Raw genomic sequence first — 15,172 nt, forward strand, 5'->3', positions numbered from 1 at the left:
CCCTGGAAACAAAGTGTCTGAGTAGCCTCAGGGTCCCTGGGGCGGTGGGGAGGGGGGTGCAGGGAATGTGTCTGTGCCCTTGCTAGGTCACAGTTGAGGCTGAATGTCTGTGTGGGAGTCTGACCACAGACTCCTCCTGCAGAGCTGACGATTAGCAATTAACAGGGAGGAATCTGGGGGGTGAGGTTAATCAGGGAATAGAGGGAGGGCAACTAGGGTTCTAGGGACTTTGCCCTTGACCCGAAGGCATAAAAGGGTCCCAGTTCCTCCTCAGGGCCCTGAAGACTTCCCCGAGCCACTGAGCAGGAGCTGAAACGCAGAACCCCAAGGTGAGCCCAGTGTCCTCACATTCCAACCCTATCCCCAGCTCTGAGTGGGAAACAGCCCATCCCCCCAGCCCCCTAGTCTGTGTCTTATCTGCTCCCCGCTGCTTTCTGCCCCACCTAGCTCACTCACCACAGTGAAAAACTTGTGCTCTTCCAGAGCTTGGAATTCAGCTCTGCACACTCCTCCACCCCAAGGACCCTTGGGATGATGTGTGGGGGGAGGGTGCTGAGGCAGACCAGGGCACCTTTGCTCCATCAGTCCAGGACTCTTGTGGTGGTGCAGGTGGGTTAAAGCAAGGCCAGTCCTGGTCTGAGCCTCTTTCACGGTAGAAAGACTGTCAGTGTTTATTTATTGCCTCTCCAGGGAGTAGATGGGGAAAGCTCACAGGGATTTGGGGTTCAGGCCACAGAACCCCCCAACACCAACACCACCAGTGTGTGCCTAGTCTGTCCCATGAACAGGCAGGTGTCCATGGCCCCTCTCTGCTCTCTGGCAGGCAAAGCTCCCCCTTCACGGACAGCCTCTGCTGCCTCTGCTGTTTTCACATGTTTCCTCCCCACCACCCCGCCCCACCGCCATCCCCCACAGGGCCTTGCACACTCCCCCCCCACCCCGAGGTAACTCCTACTCACTGTTCATCTCAGCCTGATTATCTTCCCTGCCCCGCCAGCCCATGCTCTGCCACCAGGTGCTCTGTTATTGTAAGCTTCCCTCCATTGCTGCTTTCCATCTATTTCAGGGATTATTTCATTTTTATCCATTCTCCCCATCAGACCTTGAACTTCCTAAGGGCAACAGCTGTGTCTGCTTCTAGCTCCCAGCCTGGGATTGAGCAGAAGCTCAATAATGCTTGCCATATGAGTCAAGGAACAAATGCTCAAGTCTGTACAGGGCACCTGTGTGTGCGCCTTGGGGTGTGTGTGTGGCGGTGATGAGGTTAGAGGGTGTGCTTTGCTGGGTGTGTGTGGGATCACACAGCATGGGGGGTGTGCACACGAGCACGTGAGTGTAAGCACTGGATGCCGCAGGTGTAATTCAATGTTATCGTGACTCCCTGACCTGCAGGCCTCACAGCCCAAGATGATGGCCTACGGAGAGAGGCTGGGGAGTCCAGCTGTCTCCCCGCTCCCAGTCCACAGGGGGCACATGATACGAGGGGCTGCCTTTGCCTACGTGCCCAGTCCGCCGGGTGAGTGCTTGCCCACGGTTGCCCACAGCCTGGGTGGCACTTCTATCCCCTCTGCCTACCCTTCTCCCAGTCCCTGCGGCATCTGGGCCTCCTGAATAGTCTTCCTTCCAAGTCCTGCACAGGGTCCCCGGAAGCTCTGCCTACACCTTCTCCAGCCTGGGCCCTGTGGCCCTCACAGAGCACAGCTGTTCCTATGGGGAGGTCCTGGAGCTCCATGACCCACTGCCTGCCAAGCGAGGCCTGGAGGAGGAGCAGAAGCCAGGTGGGCCTGGGCAGGGGACAGCAGGACTACTGGCAATTGCTGCCCTGGGCTCCTGCCCACTTTGCTTATGGCTGGCCTGCCTCCAGATCCCGGGCTAATCTCAAAGCTGCGCCACGCTGGCACCACGCTGCTCAAGGTGCCACTGATGCTCGCCTTCCTCTACCTCTTTGTCTGCTCCCTGGATGTGCTCAGCTCGGCCTTCCAGCTGGCTGGAGGTAGGGCCAGATGGAGGCCCCAGGGAGGGGATCCTGAGGGACCTCAGACAACACTAGCTCATATTCCGCAGGGAAGGTGGCTGGTGACATCTTCAAGGACAACGCCATTCTGTCCAACCCAGTGGCTGGGCTGGTGGTGGGGATCCTGGTGACAGTGCTAGTGCAGAGCTCTAGCACCTCTACATCCATCATCGTCAGCATGGTATCGTCTGGCTGTGAGTTGGCCCACCAGGGCTGGGGAAAGAGCTTGGGCAGGTGGTGCTGGGTAGTACTGGTGGCATCAGAGGTAGGAGTGCAGAGAAGGGCTGAGGGCAAAGGGGAGGCCTCTGTCTTTCCACTCCCTGCCCTAAAGCATGGCCAAGAGTCTGAGCAGGAAGGGTTCCCCAAGTGCGGAAAGGATGGCAAACGAGCAGCATAGCCCAGGGAAAGTTTTCCTCCACATGGCCACTCAGTCACACCGCTATCAGTCAGGGAAACAAGCCAGAGAAGCCAAACCTGTAGGATATAGATAGGGGCGAGGAACCGATGTACCCAATTGTGGGGCTGGCTGGGTAGGGCCGGAATCCACAGGCTGGGCCATCTGGAAGGGCGGGCTGGAGCTCTCTGTTAGGAGCCATCACTGCCATCCACAGGCAGAATTTCTTCTTCCTCAGGGAAGCCTCAGCTCTTCTTTTTTTTCCTTCTAATTTACCTTTGACCAAAACAGAGAGAAGTGTCGATTCTGCTTGTAAGGATTCATCCTATTGGCTGAGGCCCACTCAGGTTGTCAAGGATAATCTCCTTAAAGTTAAACAACTGTAGATATGAATCACTATAGTAGAGCCAACTTGACACCTAAAACTAATTCTCACACCTGGGTATATGTGTGCACACACAGCACAGATCTGTACTTGCATATAGGCCATGAGCCCTCATAATGTGCACCCACACATGCACCTGTTCACACACTGGCACCATGGACAATGTGAGCACATAAATGCCCAGCACATGCCCACATGAACCTGAGACACCTAGGCTAGGCAATGTCAGCAGCACAGCAGGAATGGCCACCTGGGGCTGGACGTGGATAGTGGGCCTGGAAGGATCTATTGTAGGGCAGGAGCTTGGTGGTGTCCACCCAGTTCGTTAAGAGGCACCCTCTTCTACCAGTGCTGGAGGTGAGCTCTGCCATCCCCATCATCATGGGCTCCAACATTGGAACCTCTGTCACCAACACCATTGTGGCCCTGATGCAGGCAGGGGATCGGACTGACTTCCGGCGGTGAGATGGACGAGGGGGGTGGGGACTGGTGTTTGAGGGAGGGCAGTCCCAGGTGCCAGCATCCCCAGTGTGAGCCCGCCCTGGCTCTGGCCTGCCCCATCACGTGGCTTCCCTGCCTAGGGCCTTCGCGGGAGCTACCGTGCATGACTGCTTTAACTGGCTGTCTGTTCTGGTCCTGCTGCCCCTGGAGGCTACTACAGGCTACCTGTACCATGTCACTGGATTCGTGGTGGCCTCCTTCAACATCCGTGGTGGGCGTGATGCCCCTGATTTGCTCAAAATCATCACGGAGCCCTTCACAAAGCTCATCATTCAGGTGGCAGCAGGGGGGGCTGCAGGGCTGTGGTGGGGGCTGGGTAGTAAGGGCCCCACCCTCCACCCTCCCTCACTCCCTCCACCCACATTTTCCCCACAGCTGGACAAGTCTGTGATCACCAGCATTGCCACTGGGGATGAGTCCCTGAGGAACCACAGTCTTATCCGGATCTGGTGCCACCCAGACCCCATGGAGGTTGAGTCCCAGGCCTGGCCTCAGGTAAGAAGATGCCCTCTTCAGACTGTGGGTTTTGTTGTCTGTTCAAAATGCTCCAGTTAGACGAGTGGTTCTCAATCTTCGTAATGCCATGACCTTTTAATACAGTTCCTCATGTTGTTGCTACAAGTAGCAACGAAAATAATTTTATGGTTAGGGGTCACCACAACATGAGGAACTGTATTAAAGGGTCGTGGCATTAGGAAGGTTGAGAATCACTGAGTTAGACCTTGAAGATCATTTAGCCAGGAGAGGGCAGATACAGAGTGGCACTTTTACTGCTGTGCGTTTTTGTCCCTCCCAACCACGTGGCTTTGGGCAGATATCACCAGGCAATTAGAGCTGGCATATAATTGATCCACCCAGCAGTTCTCAAAGTGCAGTCTGCACCAGCAGCAGCAGTACCTCCTGGGAACCCATTAGACTTCAACAAGCCTCTAGGTGTGCTCCACACTCAGATTTGAGAACCACTGATCTAACTCAACCCTCTGGTTTCACAGGTAGGGACACAGGCCCAGAGGAGCTGAGAAACTTGCCAGAGCTTGTCTTCCTTGTCAGGGCCTGAGTGCCCTTGGGGTGGGGGGGGTAGTGACATAGCTCTGGCATGTTTTGGGGCCTACATAATGTGCAAAGGGGGCAGGAAAAGAGCACTATAAGGATACCCAGGAAGGCAGGATGAACAGGAAGGGACAGGTGGGCTGATTGGAAAATTCCTCGGGGGCACAACAGCCACCCATGCTGGCATTGGGGTCCCTTTTCCTGGAGACTGCCTCAGGTGGAGTCCCTCATCTTTCTGCACTGTTTCTGCTACTTCTGATACCTGGAAGATCTGTTTGGATTGGTTGGACACTCGTGAACAGCCTTTATGCCAGGCTGGTGAAGAAGCGGGCAATTAGCACACTTTCTGATTCAGCCATAAAATGTAAAATGTTTCATCAAAACCCATAATCTGCCATATTTGCTTCCCTTTAATTATTACATATGAGGTGTAACTCCATTTAGAACAGGATATAAGGAAATCCAAAGCCCACATCACAAGCAGGAGCCCTTCCCCCATCCTCTTCACTTGCTACTTGATGCTACTGGACCTTGATCCTGGTGTGGACAGGAAACACTCAACCAACTTTCTGACTTTCCCAGAGATGATGCTCCTTTGCATCTGAAGTGGCTCCAACTCAGCCCTCTGAGTGTTCAAGGCAGCCTGACATCAAAACACCCCTGCAGGCAGCTTTTATGCTGGCTTTGTGACCTCTCTAATACATCAGCCACCTTCTCATGAGTTCTCTGGGCACTCTGAGCTCTCTGAATCACCATAAACCTCTCTACTTCACAGTAAAATATGGAAGAGAGAGAAATTACACACCTGATCTTCACAAAAACAAGCCACGGGATAAGAGCTCCGTTATTCCCTTCCTCTGAGGTCCCCGCTGTCCATCTGCTGCAGCCTCAGGCTAGTCTCAGCTTGCAGCATACACTTCCTCACCTAACATAATCCTCATGCAGTGTGGGCGAGGCGGACACAAGCACCCCATTTTACAGAAGACTGAAACCCACCCAAGTTCACCTTTCTCCATGGCTGCAGCTGCCAATTGCCTAAGCACCAGATTCTCCTCCCTCTACCAGGAAACCTTTTAATAGCAGTGGCAGAGATGGATTTTTTTGCATTGAAAAGTAGCTGTGGGGTGATATTTGAGCTCCCTGCTCCCACCCTTTCCCTAGGACTGTCCCTCATGGGAACATGACTCATGCAGCAATGGATGTACTGTGTCTTGAGAAGTACATGTGGGTCCTCCTGCGCTGAAGACTTGAGTCTGTCCTTTGGCCATGGTGTTTCCCTGTGCTTCCTTCCAACCAGTTCTCATTGTCTCCAGCTTCTCACCTCTCCAGACCAGCTTCCAGGGAACCTATGCCACCAAGGAGAGGATGAGAGTCTGAGGCTCTCCAGATGGGGAAAGAAAAGCCAGAGGCAGTTTAAGTGTTCAAACATTTCTTGACATTCCTGGGGCCTGATACTGTCCTGGGAATTACCTTCTAATGTGGTCACACTGTGGATTTTCAACCATATCTGCTTGGTTTAAACAAGAATATTTTGAGGACTTACAACCTGGACTGATCCCATCCCCATTTTATAGCTGAGGAAGGAAACTGAGCCCCAGAGAGGGGCAGTGGATTCCCTGAGTCCATGTAATTGAGGTAGGATGCAATTTTTTTTTTTTTTTTGTAGAGACAGAGTCTCACTTTATGGCCCTTGGTAGAGTGCCGTGGCCTCACACAGCTCACAGCAACCTCCAACTCCTGGGCTTAAGCAATTCTCTTGCCTCAGCCTCCCGAGCAGCTGGGACTACAGGCGCCCGCCACAACGCCCGGCTATTTTTTTGTTGCAGTTTGGCAGGGGCTGGGCTTGAACCCGCTACCCTCGGTATATGGGGCCGGCACCCTGCTCACTGAGCCACAGGCGCCGCCCAATCCTGGTGGAATTCTAACTCTCCATCTCGCTGCCTCTCCCAGTCTGACATTCCACCACTATGTCCATTTCCCTTTCTACCCATCAGTCCTGAACGCCACAGGTGGTCACAGCCACCTGGAGACACTCCTCCATTGGCAGTGGGTATTGCTCTAATGAGGAGTTGTCCTCTTCACCAACAGATGGCGCTGCTGGCACACACGCTATCTGCCCAGAGAACAAAGGCCCTGGAGATCAGCTCCCCCTCCTCTAGAGGGGGAATCTGGGCTTACCTGCTCTTTATCTAGACTCCAGTTTCCATTTTCTCCCTTTGCCCTATAAAAGAGCCTCAGGGTCTGCTCCCTCTTCTCAGCTCCCTCCCTCATCCTGGTGTTGCAGTCCACCCCTCTCTGCCCATCCTGAGGCCTCTACACTCCTCTCCTGTACTTCAGGGTCTTTGGATTCCCCCTGTGCACTCAGCCAGGACCACATAATCCCAGGCAGGAATCTCAAGGTTCCAAACCCCCAGAAATCTTAGCCCTCAGCCCTGTCCTGCCTCCAACTCTGCCTGCCCTAAGTTGGGACCCCAGCAAAGTTTCTCATTCTCCTCCAACCTCCCCCCAGGTCCCACAGGTCCCTCCTCCCCCAGCAGACCCCTTAGCCCAGCCCAGGGTAGGTCAATGGAGCACAAGTTGGTAAGGACTCCATTAATCTCAAGAGTCATCTGCTTCCAGGGCTCCAAGCTGGGGGCCTCCAGGAAGGTCCAGCAAGCTCTTCCCAAACAGGGCCATCTAAGGAGCCAATGGTCCTGACCTAGGAGGTCAAGCCCACATACACCCTTCCCACCATGTGATCCTGAATGGGCCTGGGGAGATGGAGGGTCTGTTCTTTATTTGAAGATACAATTTACTAAGGCTTGCCACGAGCCAAGCCCCGAAGGAAGCACAACTTTACAATGGCTCTTTTGCTGTCCTGCTTCAGAGGCAAATAGGCTCAGAGAGATGGCATGACTTACCCACAGTAGTTCGTAGGATTTGAACTCAGATCTGCCTGACAGCAAACACCTGGCTCACTCTCTTATTGGCACAGTAGTTATTATCATCACTTTCCCCACTTGCTTCTTGGTTTTGGCACGTCAGAGACTTTTTCCAGGTTTCTTGGCCTGCAGTTCAGGCCCAGGCTTGATGGTGTCTTAAGGCCCTAATGGTGAACTGGGAATACAGACAGGCAAATTGCCCACTCAGGGGCATATTCCACTAATATAAACCCTGATTTTAAAACCAGATGTCACAAACAGTTCTTACCTCTGACATGTATTTTTGAACTAATGCATAATTTAGAACAAAACCTAAAGGAGCTGAACTGGCAACACCTTCCTGAGCCCTGCCCTTAGCACTGGGAGACATCAGAGGGGCCTGGGATGTAGAGGTCTCAGGGAAGGTACAAGTGGGACCAGGGCCCATATCAGCTCCCAGGAGAGGCAGAATATGTTGAATCAGGGGTACCTGTAGCTCTTGCATTTTGCCAGGGGGCCTGGCAGAGTTCAGCAGTGCTGCTGAGTGAGTGGGGGCCCCTGGGAGCTCCTCCTTTCTGAGGCTCAATCCCTCCTCTGTCCAATGGGCTTCTCCCCATCCCAGCCTGGCCCACTTTTTCCTGTCACTGCTGGGTGGTTGCTCAGTTCCTAGGAGAATGGTAAGGGGCCCTGGAGTACATTTGTTAAAAAGAACTACTCTTTAACTTAATGAGGCTACAAATTAGTGACCCACAAGCCAGACTGGACACTACTGCTGGACTTCATTTAATTGTAAAGTATGTCTCAAAGTGGTTGCCAGTGTTTATAGATTGACATTTTATCTAAAACTTCAGAGCTGTGGTTTCTCTCATAGACTTGGGCAATTTGGCCGTGCTGAAATGGTGACAGTGGCCAGGAGCTGAGTAGCTGCTGTCCCCAAGCCCAGTACACACTCTCCCCACCTCTTTTTAGGGTACTTGCTGAGCCCTCTGGCTCCCTGGGGAGCCCCTTCACTTCCCTCACAATAGGTGCTGGAGGGAAGAGACACCTGGGTTGGAGCCTCCCCCTCAGCCTCCCACCTGATCCCCTCTGGGTGAGGAACAGAGCCAGAGAAGAATGGAGCTTGGGCCATCTGTGTCTCAGAGAAGAAGATAGGGCCAGGATGCAGAAGGGGCACCAAGGAAGGGACTGATCATAAAGGAAGGGAAAGGGAGTTTTCAGACAAAGACGATCTTGGTCAGCAGCATCCAATGCCACTGAGAAGAGAGAAAAGGAAGATAAGAAGCCACTGGATGTGGCCCTGGGGAGAACCAGTTCAGAGGAGTGACAGGTTGGAGGATGTAGAGGGGCTACATGGCCTGTGCATGGCCCAAAGCCAGAAGACCCATCTCTATCTCCCACATTACTCCCTTACTCCCTTCTCAATCCCAACCTGAGGCTCCATTTTCCCACATTACCTAAGTCACCTTCCTCTTAATTTAGGTTCCCACCTCCATCTCCATGGCAGAAGCCAATACCAGTCAGAGCCCTGGAAATGCCACCATGGAGAAATGTAAGTGCCTGCAACATGGGAGGTGTCCAACGTGGCAGGAGCAGAGCCTGGTGGTGGCAGGGCCATCCCCCATCTGGCCACTGCTATGTCCAGCCCCAGGAAGCACGGCTGTCAAACAGCCCAGCTCCTGGTGTTGAGGGTAGGGGAGCCTAGATGGGGCCTGGGAGCCAGGTGCAGGGGCAGCCTCAGCAGCCAACATCACCTCCTGCAGGCAACCACATCTTCGTGAACACAGGGCTGCCTGACCTGGCTGTGGGGCTCATCCTGCTAGCTGGCTCCCTGGTGCTCCTGTGCACCTGCCTCATCCTTCTCGTCAAGATGCTCAACTCCCTGCTCAAGGGCCAGGTGGCTAAGGTCATCCAGAAGGTTATCAACACTGGTGAGCTGTGAGCAGTGGCTAAGCAGGGGCAGGACTGGGCAGGGCCCCAGGATGGTAGGGAAACCCCTACCATCTCTGGGGCTTAGTTTCCCCTGTGAACAAAGAAAGTGATTTCTGAGGTCCCTGAGGTGTTGACAGCTGGGGACCTGTGGCTGCCTCTGGCTGTGCCTCCATTCTAGCAGGTGGAGATGCTCAGAGGCCATTGTTCGATTTAGTCAACAAGAAGTCATCAAGTCCCTGCTGAGTGCCAAACGCCAGGGATACACACAGAGGTGATGCAGAGAGATGGATCCTGCTCTCAGGGGGCTTACAGCCCAGCAGGGGGAGAAGGAGAACAAATGTGGGGAGTAAGTTCAGAAAAAGAGAAGCAACTGCCAAGGAGACAGCAAAAAGTGGCAACGCAAGAGTATGGAAGAGGCTGCTTCAGTGGGCAGTCAGAGGCCTCTCTGAGGCAATAGCATTTGAGCAGAGACCTCAGGAGTAGTTGAGATGTGGACGAAGAGCATGCTGGGTGGCGGGAATAGTGAGCACAAAGGCTCACAAGCAGAAGCCCACTTTGCAGGACTGTGGCACAGAAAGGTGGCCAGCAGCTGGCAGGAGCAGCAAGGGGACTGGGATGGGGCCAGAGCATGGAACCTCCAGGCTCTGCTCAGAGCCTGACTTTAATAAAGACAATGGGGACGCTCAGAGGGCTTGGGGCAGAGGGGTATCACCATCTGATTTCCATCTGAAACTTCATTTTGAGCTTTTGGGATACTGCCAGGCACTGGGAGAGGCCTCATGACAAATGCTGCAGTAGGGCAGTGCCTGTGGCTCAAAGGAGTAGGAGGCCGGCCCCATATGCCAGAGGTGGCAGGTTCAAACCCAGCTCTAGCCAAAAACTGCAAACAAACAAACAAACAAACAAAAAAAGAGACAAATCCTGCAGTAAGGGGCAACTGTGGGGCTGAGGGAGCTCTGAGAAGGGAGAAACAAAGTCTGTTCAAGGGCCAGTGGCCAGGGAAGGCTTTTCAGTGACAGCCTTGCTTAGCCTGAGAATGAATATTTAGATGCTGAATGGGATTCGCTGGACAGAGGGAACAGCAGGAGCAAAGGTATAATAATTTGATGGAACCATGGGAGAAAAGCCTTTCATCTAAGGTCAAAGAGGGCAGTGGAAACCACTGCAGTTGAGCAGGCACTGATGAGGTCCTAGTGGAAACTGCATCCAAATGCCCCCTCCCCAGAAGTTCTGTTCTCCTAACACCCCCACTGACCGAGGCCTGCTGGGATGGGATTTCCTTGCAGACTTCCCTGCCCCCTTCACTTGGGTCACGGGCTACTTTGCCATGGTGGTGGGTGCTGGTATGACCTTCGTTGTCCAGAGCAGTTCTGTGTTCACCTCAGCCATCACCCCACTCATCGGTGAGTGCCCATCCTGAGCAGAGGTGGGTGGAGTGGGGTTGGGGCAAAACTGACAGGGAAAGGGCTGAAAGAGGGAGCTGGGGGACCCACACTCTGTCCTTCTGCTCCCCAGGACTGGGCGTGATCAGCATTGAGCGGGCCTACCCCCTCACACTGGGCTCCAACATTGGCACCACCACCACTGCTATCCTGGCAGCACTGGCCAGCCCCAGGGAGAAGCTCTCCAGTTCATTCCAGGTGCGTCTGGAAGAACAGCTCTGCCTGACCCAGGATGGGGCTAGGACTAGCATGTGGTGCCTGACAGAGAGTTTGAACATGTAATGTATTTTTTCACCATCTACTAAAGGGCCACCTACCAAGCTTTATGGAAACCACTATGGCAAAGTATACCTGATACCATCTTCGAGGCCTTAGCATCCAACACGGAGACAGTGTTTAACACACTTGTAAACATGTGCTGTTGAGGGAGAGCTGCTTATGGTGGGACCAAGGATGTGTAGGGCAGGCTGGGGGCAGGCAGCAAAGGGGAGTTGTTCTAGGAGCAAAGGAGGAACTGACAAGCCAGGGCACTGATCGAGTATGACTCCGGAGGTGCTAAGCCAGAAGCCTATAGCAGTCTTTAGCTCTGGCCATTTCTGAGAGAGGGGTCAGTGGGGGAAATGTGGAGACCTCAGGGCAGTAGTTATTTACCAACTGGTCCAGAAGTAGTTTGATATTTTAATAAGCAGCACAGCCACCCCAGGATGATCTGGGGGCACATCAGCCCTAAGTGACAACTTTCCTGCTGCCCAGACCAGGTTGTGGCCCCAGCACCCATCCCCACTGGTCTGATTCAGGGGCTGTGGGGCCTGCCCACCTCAGCCTCCCCACCCTTCCCCTGCAGATTGCCCTCTGCCACTTCTTCTTCAACATCTCGGGCATCCTTCTGTGGTACCCGGTACCCTGCACGCGCCTGCCCATCCGCATGGCCAAGGCGCTGGGCAAACGCACTGCCAAGTACCGCTGGTTTGCTGTCCTCTACCTCCTCGTGTGCTTCCTGCTGCTGCCCTCACTGGTGTTTGGCATTTCCATGGCTGGCTGGCAGGCCATGATAGGTGTGGGTGCACCCTTTGGGGCCCTGCTGGCCTTTGTGGTGCTCATCAGCATCCTGCAGAGTCGGAGTCCTGGGCACTTGCCCAAGTGGCTGCAGACATGGGACTTCCTGCCTCGCTGGATGCACTCCCTGCAGCCCCTGGACCGCCTCATCACCCGTGCCACCTTGTGCTATGCCAGGCCTGAGCCCCTCTCACCCTCACTGCCCACCAGGGTCTTCCTGGAGGAGCTGCCCCCTGCCACACCCTCCCCCCGCCTTGCACTGCCTGCTCACCACAGTGCCACTCGCCTCTAGGTCCAGACCACTACCTGGAGTGGGGAAGGGCCTGTGCATGGAGCCTAGGACAGCAGGGGTGCATGGAGGTGCCCATGTGTCTGTGCCACCCTGGGTGCTAGTCTTACTTTGTGTGGGTCCACAGAGGTCTGGGCATGCATAGGTGTCCACCTACCCCTGTGCCTAAGCTTGTGTTTAGGCACACATACGTACCAGCCTATGTGTGTGCACAGACACACCTATGGGAGGCTGTGTGCAGAGGGCAGGGTATCTGGGTAGGATTTTGGGTCTTCACACGTGTGTGTGGAGGCCTGCGCTGTGTCCTCGTGTACACACGACTATAATGAGCAGGAATGAGAGTGGGTCTGCATGAGTGGCTGTGCAGCTGTGTGCTTGTGCACAGATATGGATGCCCGAGTCACCCTCCCTGCCACCCTCCCCTTCCATAATACCTTCTCATCCTCACCCAGGCCTACAGCACCACCATGATGGCCCCCTTTCCCAACACTGCCTGATTTAAAAAAAGAAGAATTAAACCCTCCTTATGCATTTGGATGTCTTTTTGCTCTCCATCTACGAGGAAAGTCCAGACCAAGGCTTGGGGCCCAACAGCAGCATCGCCCCTCAAAGACTTGTTGCAGTAGCAGGCTCTGCCCAGGCCAGATGCATTCTTGAGAAGCCAGTAGTGCACATTCACTCCAATGATCCACCTAGCCCTGCCTTAGTGAGTCCAACCACAATTCAAACTCCCTAGGAGGCCTTCCTAGGCAAGTGGTGACCCCTAAGGAGGACTCTCTGAACCCCCATCCCCTGCTCCCCACCAGGTTGGTCCTCCTCTGGTCTCTGCCCTCTGCCCTCACCCACCTCAGCCACACCTTCACTCCTCCTTGCTGGGATAAGATCAGGGATCCAGGACAAGTGCCAGGTGGGGTTTGTTAGGGCCTCTGGGGGAGAAGACAAGAAGGGTGGAGGTGGGCAAGAGAGGGCGTGTCCTTGGCCCTAGCACATAGGGTGGCAGGAACAAGACACCTTCCCACCTACCTTTGGCCTCTGTATTTGGCACTAAGCCAGGACTCACTGACGCCCACTCAAGCTTTTCAATTCCTCCTCCTCCATAGGGCACCCTGGAGCTGAGACCTGCAGAGTGAGATCAAGGGTAGGGATGCCAAAGCTCCCCCCTCCAGTCCAGGAGTTCTTCTGGGAGGCAGGAAGGTAAAGGCGGGCAGTAGGGCCTCAGACCCAGCTGTGATGGTCTTGGGCATGTGCCCTCTCAGGGGGCCCACTTTTGGGATTTGTCAGGGAGTTACAGGGGCCTAGGGGCCCCAGAACTGCTCTCCAAGCTACCAGCCCCACCCCCTCACCCACTGACGACCCTTGCTAATGCCTCCCCTGCCAAGTGGAGCGCGGTGAGGGGTACAATGGCCTCCCGCCTGACTCCCCGACTCTAGCTGGTGTGTGCTTGGGGAGAAATGTTGGCAGGATGGGGAGGAGGCTCCCTGTACTGTTTGTCCTACTGAAACGTGTAATTTCTGTTAAAAAGTACACTAAGACCTGAGGTGGAGTTTGAGCAGGCCCCCATCCTTGGACTCTTCATCAGCTGCGGAGTCCCTAGGACCCCGGGAAGGCGCCAAAGAGCAGCAAGACAGCTAGAGGCCTCTGCAGGGCACAGGAGGCTGGGAAGCCTCTACACTCATAATCCCAGCCCCACCTCGTTACCCTTCTGCAAAGACCTTCCCATACACCAGTTTCCTTATTTACAACTGCCCACGTGAAACCGGACAGTGAGCCATCACAGCCAAGTCACGGTTTATTCCAACTGCCGCCGCCCGGGGCGGTCCTGCTGTGCTGCTAGGTGCCCTGAGTGCGAAGCCCGCGGATCAGCTCGTGCACGGTCTTATTGAGGATGCCTCCGTGCACGCCGCGTCGGCCCATGAGCACAAGGAGCGCGCGCGGCGAGTGGCCCACGCATACCGCGCGCCCGTCCAGCCCCTTGGTGCGCGCGTCCAGCACGCCGTCGCCGTCCGCCAAGAGGTAGTCACGGATGATGCAGCAGCGGCGGCCCGCCACGCTCAGGCCAGACTGCAGGAAGGTGCGTCGGTCTGTCCCAATGAGCACGCCCACCTCCTGCGGTGAGATGGCCGCTAGCAGGCCCCCGGGCCGCGATGCCCACACGCAGCGATTGTCCGCGTGGCCCACAATAGCCACGTCGTCGATGCGCTGATCCCTCAGCACCGCACTAATGTAGCCTTTCCAGTCGCCCATCCCGCTCCGGGTCCACCTCTCTGCCTGGCGTTGGGAACTGGCGGGTGCCACTGCTTGCGGTGTTACAACGTGTTTGGGGGCGGAGCGGTGACATGACACGTCCGCGTCACAGAGCGTCTCTTATATGGGAGAACGTGGGGGACGTTCGCAGTTTATGCTGGGGAAGTTCTAAAGTTAGCTTTCAGAAGGGGATCGTGTATGAGTGGAAATGACCCTCGAAAACCAACTTAAATGGCCCTTTGAAATGATGGGTTTAAGAACAAAAAGATGCCATGTCTGGACAGCTGAATCTCTCCACTTGTAAGGGAACCATTCAACTCACTAATGTGGTTCTCAAACGTCAGCTGTAGAACCTTTGAAACTCAGGCGGTTAAACAGATTGTCCGGTGCTACCCTAGACTTTCTGCTTCAGTAGTATGAGATGTAGCCCAAGAATTCGTATGCCTAGCAAGTTTCCTGGAACTTTCACGCCCACTGGTCTAGTGCGAGTTGAAGTGGGGATGAGGGTAGTTCAAGTCGCCACCCATCAGGGTCCACACCACCCGGCCATAGTTCTCAACCTTGGCTGTGCATGGAATTACCTGAGTTTAAAAGAATATAACCACTACTCACGCCCCATCCCTAGAGATAATTGATTTAATTGGCCTGAGGTGGATCTGGGGCACAGATAGGCTGAAAAGCTTTCCAGATGATCTCATGTACAGTCAAGACTAAGAACTGGCTTGGTACCTGTAGCTCAAGTGGCTAAGGTGCCAGCCACATACACCAGAGCTGGCAGGTTCAAATCCAGCTCAAGCCTGCCAAACAACCATGACCACTACAACCTAAAAATAGCTGGGCGTTGTGGTGGGCGCCTGTAGTCCCAGCTACTTGGGAGGCTGAGGCAAGAGAATCACTTAAGGCCAGGAGTTGGAGGTTGCTGTGAGTTGTGATGCCACAGCCCTTTACCCAGGGTGACAGCTTGAGTC

At 54.6% G+C, this 15,172-nt stretch overlaps 2 protein-coding genes across 3 annotated transcripts; one reads left to right on the forward strand and one right to left on the reverse strand.

Annotated features, from left to right (window-relative positions):
- The first annotated feature begins 207 nt into the window (after positions 1-207).
- On the forward strand, positions 208-12,491 carry SLC34A1 (solute carrier family 34 member 1). 2 transcript variants are annotated; one of them, XM_053567492.1, is made up of 14 exons: positions 286-329; positions 484-609; positions 1,393-1,516; positions 1,629-1,778; positions 1,865-1,993; positions 2,065-2,208; positions 3,143-3,254; positions 3,375-3,570; positions 3,670-3,789; positions 8,724-8,793; positions 9,005-9,172; positions 10,460-10,576; positions 10,689-10,813; positions 11,460-12,491. In XM_053567492.1, the coding sequence occupies exons 2-14, from the start codon at positions 532-534 to the stop codon at positions 11,961-11,963; spliced, it is 2,037 nt and encodes a 678-aa protein (XP_053423467.1). In that variant the 5' UTR covers positions 286-329; positions 484-531; the 3' UTR covers positions 11,964-12,491. The 2 variants fall into 2 exon arrangements, with proteins under 2 accessions (XP_053423468.1, XP_053423467.1); XM_053567493.1 differs by lacking the exon at positions 484-609 and having other exon boundaries at positions 208-329.
- Positions 12,492-13,604: 1,113 nt separating this feature from the next.
- PFN3 (profilin 3) lies at positions 13,605-14,504 on the reverse strand. Its single transcript, XM_053567498.1, has one exon. The coding sequence runs from the start codon at positions 14,202-14,204 to the stop codon at positions 13,791-13,793; it is 414 nt and encodes a 137-aa protein (XP_053423473.1). The 5' UTR covers positions 14,205-14,504; the 3' UTR covers positions 13,605-13,790.
- Between the last annotated feature and the right edge of the window lie 668 nt (positions 14,505-15,172).

Source organism: Nycticebus coucang, chromosome 17 (assembly GCF_027406575.1).
Source record: "Nycticebus coucang isolate mNycCou1 chromosome 17, mNycCou1.pri, whole genome shotgun sequence".
NCBI classification, from domain to species: Eukaryota; Metazoa; Chordata; class Mammalia; order Primates; family Lorisidae; genus Nycticebus; species Nycticebus coucang.